General features: G+C 36.1%; 5 protein-coding genes across 5 annotated transcripts in view; 2 read left to right on the top strand and 3 right to left on the bottom strand.

Moving 5' to 3' along the window:
- Window positions 1–2: 2 nt before the first annotated feature.
- On the bottom strand, window positions 3–1,624 carry LOC134748174 (DNA-directed RNA polymerase II subunit RPB7). The gene is made up of 6 exons (XM_063682887.1): window positions 1,487–1,624; window positions 1,279–1,388; window positions 1,038–1,197; window positions 820–870; window positions 600–737; window positions 3–97 (listed from the first exon to the last, which is right to left on the bottom strand). The coding sequence occupies exons 1-6, from the start codon at window positions 1,496–1,498 to the stop codon at window positions 47–49; spliced, it is 522 nt and encodes a 173-aa protein (XP_063538957.1). The 5' UTR covers window positions 1,499–1,624; the 3' UTR covers window positions 3–46.
- An 857-nt stretch (window positions 1,625–2,481) lies between these two features.
- Window positions 2,482–7,860, top strand: LOC134748272 (ras-related protein Rab-8A). Its single transcript, XM_063683005.1, has 5 exons — window positions 2,482–2,667; window positions 2,931–2,991; window positions 3,063–3,267; window positions 4,115–4,255; window positions 7,131–7,860. The coding sequence occupies exons 1-5, from the start codon at window positions 2,544–2,546 to the stop codon at window positions 7,230–7,232; spliced, it is 633 nt and encodes a 210-aa protein (XP_063539075.1). The 5' UTR covers window positions 2,482–2,543; the 3' UTR covers window positions 7,233–7,860.
- Window positions 7,861–8,100: 240 nt separating this feature from the next.
- LOC134748259 (uncharacterized) lies at window positions 8,101–10,395 on the bottom strand. The gene is made up of 5 exons (XM_063682993.1): window positions 10,207–10,395; window positions 10,069–10,128; window positions 9,816–9,989; window positions 9,578–9,721; window positions 8,101–8,621 (listed from the first exon to the last, which is right to left on the bottom strand). The coding sequence occupies exons 1-5, from the start codon at window positions 10,276–10,278 to the stop codon at window positions 8,259–8,261; spliced, it is 813 nt and encodes a 270-aa protein (XP_063539063.1). The 5' UTR covers window positions 10,279–10,395; the 3' UTR covers window positions 8,101–8,258.
- Window positions 10,396–10,923: 528 nt separating this feature from the next.
- On the top strand, window positions 10,924–13,040 carry LOC134748256 (protein SEC13 homolog). The gene is made up of 2 exons (XM_063682991.1): window positions 10,924–11,582; window positions 12,411–13,040. Exons 1-2 carry the CDS (start codon window positions 11,016–11,018, stop codon window positions 12,780–12,782), a joined length of 939 nt encoding a protein of 312 aa, XP_063539061.1. The 5' UTR covers window positions 10,924–11,015; the 3' UTR covers window positions 12,783–13,040.
- Window positions 13,041–13,081: 41 nt separating this feature from the next.
- LOC134748277 (DNA polymerase epsilon catalytic subunit 1) overlaps window positions 13,082–20,333 on the bottom strand; it is a 64,255-nt gene continuing 57,003 nt past the window's right edge. The window contains exons 40-43 of the mRNA XM_063683011.1: window positions 14,660–14,813; window positions 14,374–14,552; window positions 14,095–14,227; window positions 13,082–13,303 (exon numbers count right to left, since the gene is read on the bottom strand). Of these exons, the coding sequence (XP_063539081.1) occupies window positions 13,136–13,303; window positions 14,095–14,227; window positions 14,374–14,552; window positions 14,660–14,813 (634 nt within the window). The 3' untranslated portion in view covers window positions 13,082–13,135. The remainder of the gene's footprint in view (window positions 13,304–14,094; window positions 14,228–14,373; window positions 14,553–14,659; window positions 14,814–20,333) is intronic.

Raw genomic sequence — 20,333 nt, 5'->3', positions numbered from 1 at the left:
TGTTGAGTTTTATTTTAAAATTCATAATAATTAAAATAGTAAATCTTCACTGTGTTACTAATCCTAAATAGTCATCCATCAATGTTCCAATAGCAAACTGAAACAAAGGAAAGTAATATTTAACAAAACATTATTTCAAGTAAGGCTTATATTAGCAAAGGCTTATTGATTACAGAAAATGTGTCAAAAAAGAAAAAAATCAAGCCCCTGAACTTGCCAATATAGAAAGTGCTATTTTGTGGTAACTAAATTGTATAGCAGTATCAGCATTAAATATCAAACTTGTCTTTGATATTACACAATAATTATCAATGTATCAAATATTGATGCAAATTCTCACGCCATGTAAATGGGGCTCACTCTTAATTCAAGTCAGTCCGTACTTGGACTAGTCTAAAACTATATATATATATATATAAATTATAGACTAAGATCTAAAGGAGGCCAAAATTTCTAATTGCAATAGTTAAAAATCTATTAATAAAATAATTACTTGTTGTCTATTAGATAAATAAGTCTCTTATTTCAATTTGATCAAATTGGGTCTTAAAAACTCAGCTCAATTAATAAGTAAAATTGTGAACTTGAAAGAAACTTACAATACCAGTGGCATCAACCCTGGTGCCCACGATCTTCAGTCTAATGACATCTTCCTCCTGAATCACATTGTCTTCCTGCTTGCTCTTATAACAGGGTGGGTTTACATTTGGGCAGAACTCCATATCTGCTGGAATGGACTGCAAACACCAAAATATAAATACTCAGTTTTCATATGCTACCTAATTTATGGGCATTAAAATGAGCTTTCAAAATACTTACATGATGAGATATAAAACAACTAAGAGGTCCAATTTGAGCAAACATTCCAACCTGGAAACAAAACGACAATTTATATGACAGGGTAATAAATTAGGATATTGTAAGCTGTCTCTAAAGCTCTGGCTTTTTAGCCGTATTATTTTGTATGGAGGCAGCCGCTATATAACTGCACCACTATCCTAGGAAAACAGAGCTTAAGACAACAGTAAGTTAATTACCTTGTTAACTTGTGTGACAATAGCATCAAGCACTTCACCCTTGAATGGTCGGAAAACTATGGCCTTGTATTTGATTGGATATACTACAAAGCCTTGCCCTGGCTGTATGAGGCCTGCGCCTATATTATCTATTGTGGTGACAGCTATCACAAAACCGTACCTGGAACAGATCAGTCAATATAAAGTCAAGATTCAAGAGTAACAAAATATAACCTAAACCTTCCTAACAAAATTTACTTACTTTCCCGTGCATGTTCCCTCGACTTCAGTGTATAGTTTTTGTTTTACCGTATCCAACAATTGTGGTCCAAAATACCGCGGATGAAGCAAAATTTCATGTTCCAAGGATATCTGTATAATAATTTAAGATGTAACAATAACATATAACGATAAAATGTAACCCTTATAACTTACAATAAATAATACATCCAAATATTGACTATACTCACATGATAAAACATTGTGCTTTTAAATATTTTATCTTAGTAAAAAAACATTATTATTATTTCTTGTCGTAAATCTAAATCTCCACTTATAATAGTAAATACCGCGTAGCGTCCGCGTCCGAGCGAACCATTGACATTTGACATTGAGTCATTGACGTTTTCCTCGTGAATGTTGCCATACCTTGCTAAAAACTACAACCAGTTTTACACTAGGCTCGAACATTATAAATTCGGCGTAGTGTTGTTTACCGGTTTTTGTAATGTGAAAGTGAACGACTAACAATGTTATCTTATCTATAGCAAATTGACACATCACTAGCTATTACTCAAAAATGCTAATGAATGGATATGTTGTTCTATACTAACACTAACTTTATAACATTTAAAACTTTCGCGGTTTAAACACATATTAAATCACATTTAGAAACGGTTCTATCGCGAATTTATTTTGTTACCTTTATTTACCGACGTTTCGACACAGGTTTCACTGGTCGTGGTCGCGGCTAACCGCGTGTGTTAGCCGCGACCACGACCAGTGAAACCTGTGTCGAAACGTCGGTAAATAAAGGTAACAAAATAAATTCGCGATAGACCCGTTTCTAAATGTGATTTAATAAACACTAACTTTGTTGTAAAAATGGCAAAAACTTACGATTATTTATTTAAATTGCTTTTGATTGGTGACTCGAACATTATAAATTCGGCGTAGTGTTGTTTACCGGTTTTTGTAATGTGGAAGTGAACGACTAACAATGTTATCTTATCTATAGCAAATTGACACATCACTAGCTATTACTCAAAAATGCTAATGAATGGATATGTTGTTCTATACTAACTTTGTTGTAAAAATGGCAAAAACTTACGATTATTTATTTAAATTGCTTTTGATTGGTGACTCGAACATTATAAATTCGGCGTAGTGTTGTTTACCGGTTTTTGTAATGTGGAAGTGAACGACTAACAATGTTATCTTATCTATAGCAAATTGACACATCACTAGCTATTACTCAAAAATGCTAATGAATGGATATGTCTGTTCTATACTAACTTTGTTGTAAAAATGGCAAAAACTTACGATTATTTATTTAAATTGCTTTTGATTGGTGACTCGGGAGTCGGTAAAACATCTATATTATTCAGATTTTCGGAAGATGCTTTCAATATCTCATTCATATCGACGATTGGTAAGTGCTCAGTGTAGACACCAAAGGTTATTGTCAGATAACTTGTACCTTTTTTTCATATAATTTGTCATTGGAGAGGCCTTTTTGTTTTCCTGGTCTTTGTGATTTTTTGTACCCGTCCGAACAGAGCAGTGCTGCGAAAGGGTGCGGCTCCATGTTTAACTGAACCCTTATCGAATTAATGAAGTAACTGTTCATGACATCATACACACTAACTTTAATTATTAGAAGGTTCTAATTTATCAACTGCTGGCTACTTTCAGGTATCGACTTTAAAATTCGGACAATAGACCTTGATGGAAAGAAAGTAAAGTTACAAATATGGTTGGTATTATACATTTAAATATTTTTAAAATCATGAATGATATCTGTGTTAAAATATTTTTTAATTATAGGGACACAGCAGGCCAAGAGAGATTCCGTACAATTACTACTGCCTACTACCGTGGTTCAATGGGCATAATGCTTGTTTATGATGTTACAAATGAGAAGAGCTTTGAAAATATTAAGAATTGGATAAGAAACATAGAAGAGAATGCCAGTGCGGATGTGGAAAAGATGATCCTGGGCAACAAGTGTGATCTAGATGCAAAGAGACAGGTAAAACTTTTCAATAAAACTACCTACATAATTAGTTATGTTTCCTGCCTCTGCTTCAATGGTGTCCCATGCTCATAATTAATTTTAATTGCTAATTTCCCTGACACAATTCTTAAACTGACCTCTTTTTGTGACATTGGTGCATCACATGAATGTTCTTGTTAATTCACAAATATTGAAAGAGTATTTTGATATATTAGTAACCATTTTTCCAAATTGAGTAAAAAATCTTGTTTCATTATGCTTATTTTAAATATGGATGCTTTCATAAAAAAAAATGTTTTAAATTAATTTTAACAAGCAGAAATGTCTGTGATCGATGCTATTAAGCTTAGAATAAATTTAAAAGTGGAAAAATTACTGCCTTGGGTGAGACTTGAACTCACGGCCTCTGGATCGATACTCCAGCGCTCTGCCAACTGACCCACCAAGACCTCATCCATAGTCAGCAAATCTTCCCACTATATGGGTCTAGGGGACCCTAGCGAAATCTACCGTAAGAGTTTTACACTTCTTAAACGGCCACCGGAGTTCCAAGTCATATTGGAGTTCAAGTCCCACCCAAGGCAGTAATTTTTCCACTTAATTTTTTTTTTATAATATATAATTTTTACTCACTTTCTATTAATGTGACTTCCTCATAACTTGTAATATTAAAACAGGAAACTAAAAATGTATTGTTTGATTGTTTCATTAATGAATGAATCATATACCACATTACTTCCTTTTGTGTTGTATGTTTCTGAATTATTATTATTGCATGCCTTACTAGGCAGTATTTTACTAGTAGTATTTTTATATTTGTTTGTAAACACATTTCTAAAATAGTAACTTTTGTTCAACACAGGTTTCAAAGGAGAGAGGGGAACAGTTAGCTGTAGAATATCAGATAAAATTTGTAGAGACATCAGCAAAAGATTCATTAAATGTGGAATCTGCATTTTACACCTTAGCGAGGGATATTAAAGCAAAGATGGAAAAGAAACAGGTGTGTACCTTTTGTAATATAATAGTTTAAACATACACTTTGTGTATTTTCTTTTTGGGATAATGTTTTTGTACTATGTGGTGGCAGGTTGAAGTATTAATATCTCTACAATGATAATTTTGTCTTATTAATGGGTTCTTATCATTGTTATCAATGATGTATGAATAATGATGATGTACATAAACTTTCTCAACATTAGTCAAAAAAATATCATAGTCTGGTATCTCAAAGTCAAAGTCAATATAATCTTTATTCAAATAGGCCTAGCAACAAACACTTTTAAATTGTCAAGTTTTAAATATTACCTTAATCTAAATATCAGAGCAATTTATTCATGCAGTTATTATTATTCTTAAAATCATTGAATTATTATAGATATGTCAAACTTAAATATCATCTGCAAACCTGTATTTTATAGAAGTTGGGGCAAGGTATCATATGTGTGTTAGTTAATTATAATGGTCCACTGCACATAGTAAAATTAAAGTTTCCAAGAAGCTCAGGAAATTATACATCAGGAAACCTATCCAGGATATCACCAGCTTAACAAGTATCCTACTTCTACTTTCACTGTAGTATGTTTATAGTGATAGTATGTTCTAGGTAAAAACCGGACAAGTGTGAATCAGACTCGCCCACTGAGGGTTCTGTACTTTTCAGTATTTGTTGTTATAGTGGCAACAGAAATACATCATCTGATTCATCTGTGAAAATTTCAGCTGTCTAGCTATCACGGTTCATGAGATACAGCCCGGTGACAGACAGACGTACAGCGGAATCTTGGTAATAGGGTCCCGTTTTTACCCTTTGGGTACAGAACCCTAAGAAAAGACAGAAAAGTAACCTAGCTAATAAAAACTTTTTTGTTTCATGGCTGTCTTTGAAAACAGAAGGTAAAGGTCCCAGAATAGTGTTTGTTTTCATTTTAGAGTATCAGTGTTGCCTTTTATGTTGCTGCCAGTGGGACCAAAGAAGGAGAGCACTGGTTGCTTTATTGTTCTTTGCTCTGCTTTCAGGATGCTCTCCAGCATTGGTCAATCTGTGTTAGTGCTAGCACAAACTGTTTCATAAATATAGTTATTTGTTCAACAAGAGAGGAAAGTTGGTTTTTCTTGCGAGTGTTTATTTTGAGTCCCGAGAAAGCGAATGATTCTATAATTAAATCACGAGCGAAGCGAGTGATTCTAAATTAGAATCTTGAGCGTAGCGAGGGACTCGAAAACACGAGTTGTAAAATAACTTTACTCTCGTGTTGCATACATAATTTTTCACCTCAGTAGTGAGAACATATTAAAGGTTAAAATGTATTTCAAATTACACAGAATAATTCAGAGAAAAAAAAATTGTAATGAAAGTATGAAGTGGCAGTTCATGGCTTTCACTAAATTAAAAAGCTACTTTGTTTCACTCCCTGGAGTGAGGAGTCGCACTTCCTTCACTGCCTGGAGTGAGGAAAGTCGCACTTTCCTCGCCCCAGGGAGTGATGAAAGTAGGCTTGTTCGAGCTGCTGAGATGAAAAGAATATTACTTCATCAGTTAAATAGGTGTAAAACTGGGCAAGGTGTCTCAGGAAATTTGTTGTGAACAGTTGTGCTAGACTTATAACTGTTGTTGCTATTTATGCATGCAATTAAATCAACTGTCACAAATTAAAACCTATCAAGATCAATATTTTGAGTGTCCATGACTTTCATTGTAAATGTAATGTCAAAATTTAGTAGGTCTTGGTTTGAGACAGCCGAAAAGCTTGTCCATCACACGCACACCCGGCACACCCCATCTTTGAGAGTTATCTTACCAATCGTAAGGCTTATTGCAAATAAATAAGGGTGGGTCGACTTTTTTGTTGTTATTCGGTTCCAACAGCCAGGAGACAATAGGACCATAGTTTGTTAGAAGAAATGTTATACTACATTGAACTACTTATAATATATACTAAGTAGATGATCGATTATGGAAAGGGCTTATAATTGCTATAAAAATGTGTGTTTGAATATTTTAAATACCTAGCATAAAACCAGGGGGTTTTTTGTACAATAAAGAGTTTTACTACTACTACTACCAGGGTTTAAGAGTGACCCAGGAGAACGTAACCATGGCAACGAGTGACAATAAAAAGTTGATTCATCCATATGGTCTACTATTGCTCAGTAAAGTATTGCTTTATCAGATGCAAGTAGTGTATGCTTCAATAGTTTGTGCCCAACATTTTCATTGCTATTCATGAATGTTTTTATAGAGTTTTAGTTGTTTCTTGTACTTGACGTTATCTTATCGATCATTAATCATATCGTGACGCTGCACGGTTTGCAGTTCGATAGAATCACAAGATCTTATGGGTTTAGGTTGCGTAATCATATGAACTGGTAGTATGCAGTTTGTACCTCAGCATTCCATAATTAGACATACATCTCCACATACTATTATACCTTTTAAACTAGAAGCTCGTAGGTACTGCAAGGTTTTCATACTATTGATTGAGGATGCTTGCGGCATCTATAGACTGTGCACACATCCTTCCTCATTTTCCTTTTTATAATCCCTATTGCTAGTAGGTACTAATCAATACAAGTAAAAGCAATTCGTTACCAAAGGGGATTATGTATAGTATACATATAAAAGTTCAAGGGAACCTGTATTGAGTTTGAAAGTATATTCAGCTATTGACTTAAACAAACAAAACACACAAATTAAGGCTCTAAATTACTAAGCTTTTTCGGTCAGAAAGAATGAGTAACAGGATATAAATGATTATTACTGCATTGTATTGTAACCCAATGATAACGAGGTGATAAGAATGGGTTGACTTGGCCCATAGCCTCTAAGTCCCCTATAAGTAATTAGTCAGCCAGCTAAAGTTTGTTTTGTGTGGCAGGAGGCGAGCAACCCGCCGGCGCGCGGCGACCAGCGCCAGATCAAGGCCAGCGACCAGCAGCGCAAGCCCGTGTCCTGGCTGTCGCGCTGCTCCATCCTCTGACGACCCCGCGCCGCCGCCGCCCCACCACTCCAGTGTTTTTCAGTTCTCACCGCCAAGGCGATAGCAAACATCCTCGGTCCATACACTGAACCCTCATTTAACTTTGCATGCTAACACATTCCCAAATTAACTCAATTCACGAACGCTCGACGACCTTCGGGGTTTGTTAGCGTGCTCCGTGTTTACTACTCGCTGAGCGTTCTGCAATAATAATGTAGACTGACTGTTTGCTGCTGAAAAACCGAATTTACATCATTGTGACCGTGTACGAAACCCACCTCGGCTATATTTTTCGACCTTCACTTTATTAAAACTGGTGCGATAACTTCACACGGGACAGACTTGCTTTTTGTATTTTTATATCCAGGATTTATTACAATTCTTAGTTGAAAAAAAAACAGTATTTTGGAAATTAGCTGTAAATTTTGTTTACTTCTGATGTGACAAGTTTATTTTTATAGGGCAAAATTTAAGGGTGTTGTTTATATTGAAAGAAAAAAAGTGTTTTAAAGATATTATTTCAATAGTTTTATTTAGTTGTACTTTTCCATTTGCTATTTTAATTAAGATATATATTTTAATGTAATATATACTATTTAATTTGAATAAACAGTGCTTTTTTACACAACATGTTTTAATGTTATTACTTTATATTATAGTAAACACCCCACCAATAATAAGACGTAAGCCGCAAACCCTGTAAAATAAGTATTTAACCTCAGTTTAAAAAAATGAAATTTTTAACGTGCAAAGCCGTAGACTGTAAAATACAAGTATCAGTGAAATATCAAAAATACTCCAATTTTTCTCTTAAATGTCTTATGATTGATGCCATTACCATACTTACCATAAAAATAAAAAAATGATATTTTTACATTAAAATCTTTATTGCCAACAATATATACAAAAGACATAACATTTTTATTTGTTTTTGTCAAACAATTGGAAGAGCTTGTTAACAGTGACCATAAAATCCCAATTGGTTTTCAATGGTTCTACAATTTAAGTAACAAAGTGGTAAATGCTTCATGATGCCTGTATCTGCTTAGGCGATGGTCTCAGTGGTCTTAGTACCAGGTTCTTAACTCTGTTAAAGGCTGCACTAGTGATAAAACCTAAAAACTTTATGGAGTTCTTAGCTGATAGGATAACTAAATCACCAACTAACTGCAATCCATTTCTCCAATATACAGTGTATATTGGGATAGGAGGCAGTTTTTCGGACCACACACCATTGCGGTACTTTTTGGCATGTTTTTCTGCTGACAATATGGCAGGTGCTAGTTGGAACTCAATGGAATTCTTCCCAATACTTTGTGGTACAGAGGCTTTAGCAAAACCAAGTTCAACCAGCTTTTGGCCAAGATCTAGAGTTTCCACTTCCTTTGTCTGAAAGCAAGAAAAATATCAGTTTATTGACATGATACTTGAGGAGTCTTTTTAAAAGGGCTTATTTCTCTATGAACATCATACAAAGATAAGCCCTTTTGAAAAGACACTCCTTACTTATGAAAAAACCAGCCAAGTGTGAGTCTGACTCGCCCACGAAGGGTTCCGTACAATTACGCAAAAAATCACGTTTGTTGTATGGGAGCCCCAGTTAAATTTTTATTTTGTTTTTAGTATTTGTTGTTATAGCGGCAACAGAAATACATCATCTGTGAAAATTTCAACTGTCTAGCTATCACGGTTCATGAGATTCAGCCTGGTGACAGACAGACGGACAGTGGAGTCTTAGTAATGGGGTCCCGTTTTTACCCTTTGGGTATGGAACCCTAATAACGAATTACAAGGAATATATTAATTAATTCTACTTGCTTTTCAATCACTTTCAGTTTGATGGGTGATTGCCATTTATGGTTATTTTGTAGAATGCCTACAGGGAAATTGTCACTAATGTACCCAGGAAAATTGAGTAGAAATATGAATATTAAATTGTACATGAATAAAAGGATACCGGCCCCAGGTTTGTAGAAATAGTTTTTGGTAGTGACAGTCCAAAAGGTCTATAATTTATATTAAATCACATAAAAACATAGATTATAAATGACATAAAGGTAGATGCTAATAGACTTAAGCAGAACATTGAGCATTTGCAGTTTATAAGCAGATTCGGTGAATTGATTAACAAACGCTAGTACATTTTTCTGTTTGTAAGAATGCTCATTACAAGTGTATCAGCATCTTAAGAAGCCTAAGCCATGGTAGTAGTATTGATATTCAGAAGATACAATAACACTAATTAAAATAGATATGGCAAAAAACAATGAAGTGTATTTATAGTTTACATAGGTCAAAGCTGCACACTTTGATCCATCCTGCCTTAAATTAAAACAAAAGATTACCTTGGATTGTTCTAAATGCAACTGAACAGTGGAAACCAGGCTGTCCTTGTCCCTGGCTATGGGCTTCAGAGTGACCTTCTGACCTCGCGCCACACACTCTAACCAGTTGACAGCATTCCCACTCACTATGTCAACACCCCACAACTGCAAAAATGTGAAATTATTCAATTTTTTGTAATCTTGGCAGTTTCTCAAATGTGTCAAGCTCATTCAAAATTCTAGAGCATTGATACACAACCTTGACTGGCAGCGGCGGTTTACTGGAATGCCATAGCGGTAAGTAGATCGGCGCGCGGTGATCCACCAGAACCCTCAGGGGGGAGTGTTGTATACCGGCGTAGCGCCCTCGAAGCAGCTCATGCTGCTTGATGAAGTGGTTCGGGACTTGACTTGCTTTAGAAAACTTGCTAACCTGATTAAAAAACATAATTCCAGTTATGTAACGTCGTTATAAATAAACAATAAAATTAATGTTGAAGATCTATATTTACCGGACGGATCTTATGCAGCGAGACAGCGAGGCCTGCAGTGGCTAGTGCGTAAACCGCTATCTGTAGATAGTACAGGTTTTGAATTAGTAGTTAAAAACAAGTCGTTTATTGTGATGATTTTGTGACCTATTTACATACATTCACCCCGCGGTAATCCTGTTGTAACAAATTATTTAAACTGTGTAAATACCCGCGGTCGGCTGCAGACATTTTGTTACTCAATAGTAGAACGAACTTTCATAGTTTAACAAGAATTAGCTCATTTATATTTTAAGAAAAATCTAAGACAAGATCCGATTCTCTAACTTGAACTTGACAATCAACTGACATTTGGGCCAGTATTGTAGATTGAGAAAAAAGGAATGCCACGTTTACCGATTTATACCCTCGAAAACTTTTTTAATTTTGGCTGTAAAGCTTGGAGGTAAAATAAATAAATAAATAAATATTAGGGGACATCACGGAAATAAATTTATATTTTTGGAACGATAATCGTTTAATTTTCTTTCCTAATCTGTTTTAGGTTATATCATGGTTATATAGTTTGTCAAAGGACTCTCATTTCAAACATAGACAGTGAGAATCATACTATCTTTGTCTTACACTAGTACTAGCACCCAAAAGAACGGTTATACGTTACTCATGAAATAAAACTATGAAAACGGATTATATCGCGTATATTGAATTTATAATAAATCCCGGCGTTTCGAACTCTTTAGGGCGTTCGTGGACAACCAACAACCAATGTGTAATGAAATGAACCATACTGACTACAAAAAAAAAGCTTTTAGGAATAATTAAAGCTTTGTTATCGGTTTTTGTCCGTCTCAATTATTCAGTTTTTGTATAGCAACATTACATTCCACGTCAACTATTTGACAGCTTGCTCGCAGATCTGCTGTTTGTACCTTAAATTCGTATTAATTTTAGAAAGAATAACAATCGAAATGATTACTGTGTTAAATACAATTGATACCGGCCACGAGGATATGATACACGACGCAGAGCTGGACTACTATGGGTTGAGACTAGCCACATGTTCATCGGATAACTCTGTGAAGATTTATGACATCAAAAGCGGCGCCCAAACACTTGCAGCTGACTTGAAAGGACACTTCGGTCCCGTGTGGCAGGTGGCCTGGGCTCACCCGAAGTTCGGAAATCTGTTAGCGTCATGTTCCTATGATAGAAAAGTGATAATATGGAAGGAGACCGGGGAGTGGACAAAGTTGTACGAGTATACAGGTCACGAGAGTTCGGTCAACTCGGTGGCGTGGGCGCCTGCGGAATATGGGCTCGTGCTGGCGTGCTGCAGCTCCGACGGCTCCATCTCCGTGCTGACGTACAACCAGGACGGAAACTGGGATGTGAAGAAGATATCCGGCGCGCATGCCATTGGCGTTAATTCCATAAGTTGGTGTCCTGCTATCTCTGCGGAACTTAACTTGGACCCACTTAATAACAAGGATGCACCCAAGAGAATTGTTTCTGGTGGATGTGATAATTTAATCAAGGTTGGTTCTCTCTCTTTACTCTTACACCGTGTTTTTTTTTATTTACGTTAAATTCGACACGTTGCTTGGTACATTAATAGAAGCTACCTATCGCTTTTTGTAAAATTCGAAAAAAAATTTTTTTTTCCTTTTTCATACAAAATAAATGAATATTGCATCGTAAAAGGTCCTTTAAGAGGCCCACTGACTATCAGTCCGCCGGACGATATCGGCCTGTCAGTTGTTCGGAACTGTCAAATTTTTGTTCCAACTGACAGGCCGATATCGTCCGGCGGACTGATAGTCAGTGGGCCCCTTTAGAGTTACGTAAAAGTTAGTGTGACACATAATGACAGAAAAGTAGGTAATGTCGGAACTGTCAAACTAACTCACCTCAGTAACCTTCTTGTAGTGAATAGCTATCAATGGAAAACTCTTTACTGACGAAAGTTTAAAAATAAATAAAATTTGGAGGCAATGAAGAATTGTTTACACAGGTTAAGCAATTAAATTTATTTATTTAATATCTCAAAAACCGTAAGAGTTAAAACACTAGTTTCTTAGAGAAATTAACTTTATTTAACCTGAAGAATCTCCCCTTAAAATTAACGGAAGTCAAAAATAACACAGTGTATTTATATTTATAATATAATTATTATCATCTCACGATAGAATACTCATAATTTGGAAGCTTTTCTAATGCAACAATAACAATTAAAAATTCTACAATAAAAATTATTGTGACATTATTATTTACACGACAACTAATTTTGAGCATGTGTTACATAGATACTCCTTTGTTGCTAGTATCTTAGAAACATCACTATTAATAAGCTTATTAATTTGTAGATTTGGAGAGAGCAAGGAGACCAATGGGTTGAAGAGAATCGCTTGGAAATGCACATGGACTGGGTGAGAGATGTTGCATGGGCACCTTCACTGGGGCTACAGCGGTCCATGATCGCCAGCTGCTCACAGGATAAGAGAGTTGTCATCTGGACCAGCGACGATAATGTCTCCTGGACACCCACCATTCTGAATACATTTGATGATGTTGTGTGGAGCGTGAGCTGGTCTCTAACAGGCAACATCCTGGCTATCTCGGGAGGTGATAACAAAGTAAGTCTCTGGAGGGAGGGCAGCGATGGCCAGTGGGTGTGCATCAGTGAGGTAGCTAAGGGATTGGGACAAACACCAAATGATGAGAGGAGTACACTTTAATTTTATAAACTAATTGTATTACTAAATCTTGTTAAATATGTAATGATTTGCTAATAGTAATAATGATTGTACTGTATAAAAGTTGTCTTTTTCACTGGAACCTCTTAAAAGTAAGGATAATGTTGCTTGATATTATTGAAACATGTTGTTCCATTCAACATTCCCAAAGCAAAGTTAAATATTGTAAATAATTAAACAAAAATTAAAGTCAGCTATATGAAGTACTTGCAATCTCTTTCTGAGAATCATGAGAAAGTGTTCAATGTATTCAGGAATAATGGTACAGCATTAAAACTCAGTTTAAAAAACTTAAAACAATTTTATTTAACCTTAAAATATTAATTATTTAAATATCACATGTTGTTTAGGTGGAAATCTATCAGTTCTAGCAGCAACGGCATCTTGTAGTACTCTGCTATGGACTTGAAGGTCTCCAGCTGAGAGTGCACCTCCTTGACAGGCACAAGTGGCCCGAACTCGCCCGCACAGTCACACACTGTTGATAGGTTCTCGCGTTTCACCTGAACAAACAATTATATTGCTAGTTGTACTAATTAGGAATGATACAATTAAAAGATTGTTACTTGTTAAAAAGACTTCCTTTGAAGCGTTTCATGGGTTCTACTGTACAAACACATTTTATTTTGTATTACGCTTTATGAGGATGTATACATATTCTGTGTCATGCTTTAATGATATAAATTGTTAAGCATGCCTATTTTTTTAACTTAAGTTGTGCCCTATAAAAAAAATGAGATTCAAATAAATGGAAATACCGTTATAAAATTGCTTGTCTAGGAAAGTGAATTATAAAGTTGCATGTTTAGGAAAGTGAATTATAAAGTTGCATGTTTAGGAAAGTGATTTATTTTTTCATAAACATGTATATAATATATGTATATATGTTTTATAACTGTCAATTGTGGTTAATCAACTCCAATTGAGAATAATTGTATATATGCCAATGGCCTATTTTATAATCAGCTTAAATGCAGCTGGGCACCAAAAGATAATAATATTGAATACACGGTCAGGAAGTATGTAAAATACAACTGATAAAAACCGGCCAAATGCGTGTCGGACCACGTAGAATGGAGGGTTCCGTACCTTAATATAATAGCTTCAAAAAGCTATACAAGAAAAAGGGCGTATTTTAGCAGCACATTGTTATAATAAGAAGATAAGTTTTACAGACACTTTTTGTTATATTTTTTGCACCCTCGGTCCCTTTATTAATATCTTTGTACACAGTTAAACAATAAACGTATCTTATCTTACCGTTGGTCAGTTAAGAATATTGGTGTTTAGTTACCTGGTGGCAGCGGCTGCAGATGAGGTCCTGCAGCGTGTAGGCGAGCGCGCGGCGTTCCATGGCCTCGATGAGGCGCCACTCTAGCTCTTGGTTGTCGTAGGCGGCTCCACACGTCGGGCACAGGCACACGGGGCTGTCAATGAAAAGGCAATTATGTAATGTCAGGGGTAATTTTGAAACAATATATTTTAATCTGGAAATGGCGACAGTGTTGTGTTTTGTTTCTAGGTTAGTCAGATGCACATGGGGTCGCACACTCGGCGGTCGCTGTACACTTACACGTCGTCCACGGTGGCGATGTCGGTCTCGCGGCACAAGTCCAGGTCGCGGCAGTGGTTGCACACCTTGCAGATGAGCTCGGTGAGCACGCAGCTGGCGCAGGGGTCGCGCCACTCGGCAGCGGCGCTGAACTCGCCGACCCCGATTAGCCGAAGCAGGTTGCGACGAACCAGCGTTATCTATAATAAAAGCATGTAAGTTAGGCGGATCCGAGTGAATAATTTTCTCAGTGAAGTCGTTCGTTCAGTCGCAGAGAAAAGAAAACTTGTTCAATAAAGGGCTTCACCTGTTCGTCCAGCTTGGGGTCGAGCGAGATGACCTTGCAGAGCGCGTTGACGAACTGCAGCGCGGCCGAGTGCTGCGCGCCGCGCCGCCCCGGCCGCGCCTCCACGTCGCCCGGCTTCAGGACCGGCATGCGCGTGTGGATCTTTTCAGTCATCCTGAGGAGATTATTGTTCATAATATGACAATTTTCTTCTGTTTACTTTATTTCTGCAGCTGACGCTAGTAGTGTATTTTTAAGGAGTCTGGACCACTGTCGCTTAAGTCGTTTTTAGCGGCGTACCCATACTAATATGGTTATAAACGACCTAAGCGCCAATTTAAATGGGTGTTCATTTTTTTAACAGTAGGTATAAATGTTTTATAAGGGGTTTGGACCATTATAGGTATAAATGTTTTGTAGGCACTTCTGCGGTTGTTCATATCAGTCCTAACCGCAGCGTAGTTCGACATTGTGAAATATTTGTTATCTAATGGGACCGTTTGTTGTTCTATTTGTAACGAATATGTTTTAATAAATTATTAATTGTCTTCACAATTTCATAGACCAGCAACGAGTGTCAACGTTTATATTAAATTCAATATAAAAATGGATTACGCAATTGCGCTTTGCATAAAGTTGTGGTTTAACAATGAGGGAATTACATACAATTTTAAATGTAGCGGAGATAAGAGTGAAGATAATCTTCTATTCATCTCAAGCGTTGAGGCGCTCGCTCCTGACATTGATATTAATAAATGGGGTGCTGCGCGAAAGGAGCTGAAAAAGGTCCTTAAGGAGCAGCTGACGGAACATTCGACGGTGGCGTTACATTCGGATTTCCATGCGGAGGGGATCCTGCAGGAGATTCTAACCAGGCACAAAATTAGAACATTCCTCGCTGTTCCATGCAAACAAAGGATGATAATATGGAAAGATGGCACTAGTTGGTTCATGGAGTTGAAGAATCCCTTGATAGGCAAGAAGTTGTATGTGTTTATAGATTTGTAATGTGCGCGTGTCTATGTAAATAAAATAAAAGAGTAAGAGTTTTTAGCATTTATTTATTTTATAATGCCCCCATGCTAGGGTTTTGACACCATCATCTAAGATAAATCGCTTTTCATCTCTACCGCAGAGAATTTTTTTCCTTTTAATTTGGGTGAACATGTTATGCTTATCACTAATTAAGTTATACAAATTATCATAAAGTGGTTTTTGACTTAAATCTAAGCATTTGTAGTATTTATTAAAATTTAATCTTCTAACAGCAGCTGCGTTGACGCCTTTATTCTTTTTTATACACTTTCTGCTATTGTTCTTGGTGTATTCGTCTAATATATAAGCATACATTTTCGATCTTAATGCTACAAATTCTCTCACAATTATACCTTTGTTTTCATCTTTCATCATGCCTACAACTTTTTTATTCACCTGTGGTAAACCATATACATTATTTTCTGAAAGGTCCGAAGTGTCAAATCTACTATGTAAGTCTGGCTTAATGTCTTCGTAAAAGTTGCATGTTTTTATATCATAAACAAAAGAATCAGTGTCTGTGTATAACAGCCTCACGTTTTCACTATACTTAGGTAGCATATAATCATAGTGAAAATTATACATTAATGTTTTACTTAATTCTAGCACGGTAAAACCAACGTAAATGGGTTTGTTATAGACAATTTTAGGTTTCTTTAACTGCACCGCCACTAACTCTTCAGAGAAAATAGAAGCGCTGTGGAAGTTTGGTTTTGAAATATAACGTTCAAGGCCATATTTACATTTTTTACCTGTTTTTACACTGTTCCAACGGTTACACAACCTAACATCAACCCTTTTCTCAACATTTTCAATTGTCTTTCCAAATATAGAGTTATTCATAAGTTTGAAAAAATCCTTTTCAAAAGTGTTTTTCGCTTCGATTCTCATTTGCGAATTCAAATCAATGTATGACTTTAACCAAGGTGATTGCTTGAAAGTGAGTATTCTGTGAATTTTCTTACATATCAAACCTTTTTCAATACACTGTTTGAGGTTGGCATAGTGTATGACGTAGTTGGTTTTGTTATCTAAAGTAAGTAATAACTTTTTAATTCTGCCCCCAAATGGTATTTTTGTTTCAGCACAAAAAGGGTAATCATTGTGATAATTATGTAGGATGGGTGGATACTCTAAGTCGACTTCTAATATATATCCAATATCAGAATCTATCTGTTGCGATGATATATCAAACCGGTCAATCTCTTCATCACCCATCCACCTGAAGTTATTGATTGGAAGCGGGCGTCGCATGGCATCACCATAAAGATTATTTATATCTAAATAGATGATAAAACTACTATCCTGATTGGTGTCATAGTCTTCCATAAATATATTATTGGCTTTACCGTAACGATTTGAGGCTTGGCTAACGCCACCTCTAATACCTTTCTTTATGAATTGGATCATTTCATAGTCGGTAAGTAATTCAAGACATACATTAGTATGCTTTAACATTGCGTCCCAACTCAAACCTGGAGCTGTGACATACTGGCATGGATCTAGTTCGTAAGTATCTAAGCACACTTGACGAAAATTTTCAAAGACTTCTGCTAACAGCAAAACATCTGTTTTGAGGTATAGATCACCATACTCTCCGAGAGACTTTATGTTGAATTCACGCCATACATTCTGCGCGTGTTGATAGTCTTCAATGGATACGTGTGAGTCGGTAAGCTTATTATAGAATGCGGAACTCTCGGGTAGTGACGTTTCTTCTAACTTACTCCAATCGCTTACATACTCATAAGGGAAAACCCCTTTACGTGTTAGCAGTTTCATATGTTTGTCTCGTTCGCTTTGATCGTGAGACGGTAAGAAATTTGGCAGTATTTTGAACTGTTCACATGAAAGGTTTTTAACTAATTTTTCCAAACTACTAGACATAAATTTGTACGAGTCTATAAATCTTAGAGCGAATTCACCAATTTTCTTATCGAATGAGATGTATTTTTCCTTGTTGATGGGGATGCATTCCAAGTTTCCTTCGGGCTTGGCTAATTCTTTAATGAAAAGATGGCAATCGTAACCACTCAAATTATGAAAGATGACTGGTATAAACTTTGCTGTTTTAAAATTTAAATTACATGAGTTATGTGCTTTTCCCCTAATCTCACCGGTTAAGTGGCAATGATCAATCACATGAATTTCATCTTTTTTAATTGTTTTACTGCAGATGTGACAAATGTTGGAAGCATCCCCATCATCATCATCATCATCACCTTTATAGGTGTCATTCTTTATGGGTATGACTTTTTGCAAAACTTGTATAATCCTCTCTGCATCTTCATAAATGCATTGTATGAATCTCTGTACACAGTCTTCACCGCGATAAATAACAAATTTTGATAGGTTCTTATCAAAATCGCAATGGATGTAATAAGAAAAACTACACGGCACATGTTTGTGGGTGTTATAAGTAGAAGTACTACCACCGTTTCTATCTAAGGGTACTAAAATTGACTCAAAGTCAGCATAAATTACGAATGGTACTTTCATCTTATTTTTAAAGTTTTGAAAGTGTAGGAGTTCATCACCTTCCTTAGGTAACTCTATTAGTGAATGTCCACAACCAATTGTCCGGTGAAGTTCAAGTTTGTTTTCACTCGGGAAGTGTTGTAGACATCCACGGCATAACCAAATTTTACTTTTACATTGAGTTATTTGCGAGCGCACCAAGCGAGGTAAGTTCTTAATCCAACAATAATGAGACAATGTCCCCTTCTCATAATACAATAAATCCACATAACGTTCGTAAGACACATCCGAAATTCGTAAGGGTACAATTATCAAATCTTCATCGTTCTTTTTAGCCTTCTTTTTCTTAGAGTCGATACCGTACACATTCACACTGATTTTATTCAATTTTTCAAACTTTTTAATACCTAAATGGCAAACCGGGAGTTCTATACCGTTAGTTTGAAAAACATCATCATAACACGGGTACGAGGAGGGCCGATCACAATGTTCGTTTACAGGACAGAGGGCGCTAACAACAGCCCAAAAAAAGCACTTATTGTCACTATTTTTCACATTAACACACGCCTTCTTCGATTGCACTGCTTTCGGGAGGGGTATGTATGAAGATCCTTTGAGCGGTTGGTATTTGTTGATGTTGACTTCAATAAACTCAATTTTCTCAAGCGCCCATCCACTATCACGCTCTTGAAAGTCTTCGCACTTTTTTAAAATGCATAAACTGGTATGTTCAAAGAATGATGGGAAATCTACAGCATCTTTATGTAGACATACATTTTTGGTATTAAACGACTTCAAATCGTGTATTATTTCCCCTTCGGGGTCGGTTTTCACAAAAGTACAAAACAATTCGACGTTAACTTTTATATGTTTGTGAATGTTTAATTCGATATCAATCACTTTCTCAATCTTATTTCCAATATGTAACAAGTAAATTTTAGGATCCAATATTTTTGAGCTCCCATTAATTCGATAACTCACAATTCTACATCTGAAGGCACTATTCACAATGTACACGGCGCAATCGTTGGATTTTTCTTGAGTACACAGTAACTTGTGACGTTTAGTTCTCGAATGTGCTACGAGATGGTTTAATAAAACATCTTCATTACAAAAGTCACAACGACGGTGTGGAGATGACATGACGTGTGCAATGTAAGATTCAAACGAAGGTTTGTTTACATCTAAGCATGAGCGTATAAATCACTTCGCTTTTATAACTCGAATTAAAATAATAATAATGTATATTTATATATATATATACCTAACTACACCACTCTAACCGCAGGTTAGAGCTGATAAGGGTTTTTATGCTAAAATAACAAGGTCATTTTTTTCTTGCGCAATAATTTATTTTAAAAAACCACAACCATTTCCTCACTGGAAAAAGTAGGTATTACATAGAACGTTAGCAGCATAACACTTTATTTCTGAGTCAACAATATCATTAATATTGCACAATCCATGTATAATGTTGCGTGCCTCTTGAACGTTGGTGGGATGATGTGCCTTGAAATGCTTCTTAAAGAAGTTGAGGCGGTTCTCATAGGTCGACTTTAGCTTGTTCAAGTATTCAATTCTAGCGTTAATACACTCCATAACGCATTCAATATGACGCCATTCCACATTATTTATTACCAGAGGGTTGTGTGAGTTAAATGCTGTTTCCACATCAACGAGGAAAAGTACTGGTGGAGAGACGCATACTTGAAGACGATGACACTGAAGCAGCTGCGGTGACACACTTAATGGGTTTTGATAAAACTCTCCAATGAGGGCAGCTTTCTTCGCAAACATCGCTTTCCATTCTTCACATGTGAGTTCGTGTTCTCCATTTAAACTCACGTAGGTTTGTAAGCTGATTTTAGCTTCAATAAATTGCAGCTTTAAATACACATGGATGTTTTTAATTAGAGTAGGATAGCTTTTCACCGCTAGATTGTAAACACTCTTACTCAGCTCACACTGACCGCCGCCGCCGTTCTCATTGTCGGTGAAATCAATCGATGGTGTGTAAGAAGGTAAATTAATATTAGAATTATTCATCATTATTATTATTATTTTTTATTTTTCAAATTTCAAACACGTTTACATTTGAGGATGGTTAGCGGTGGAGTGCAATGTATGTATGTGTGTATGTGAGTGTATATGTGTTTTTTTTTTACTGTATAATTTTACGTGT

The sequence above is a fragment of the Cydia strobilella genome, chromosome 16 (assembly GCF_947568885.1).
Source record: "Cydia strobilella chromosome 16, ilCydStro3.1, whole genome shotgun sequence".
Classification (NCBI taxonomy): Eukaryota; Metazoa; Arthropoda; class Insecta; order Lepidoptera; family Tortricidae; genus Cydia; species Cydia strobilella.
Note: the sequence above shows the minus strand (reverse complement) of the source record. Positions and strands in the feature narration are given on the sequence as shown.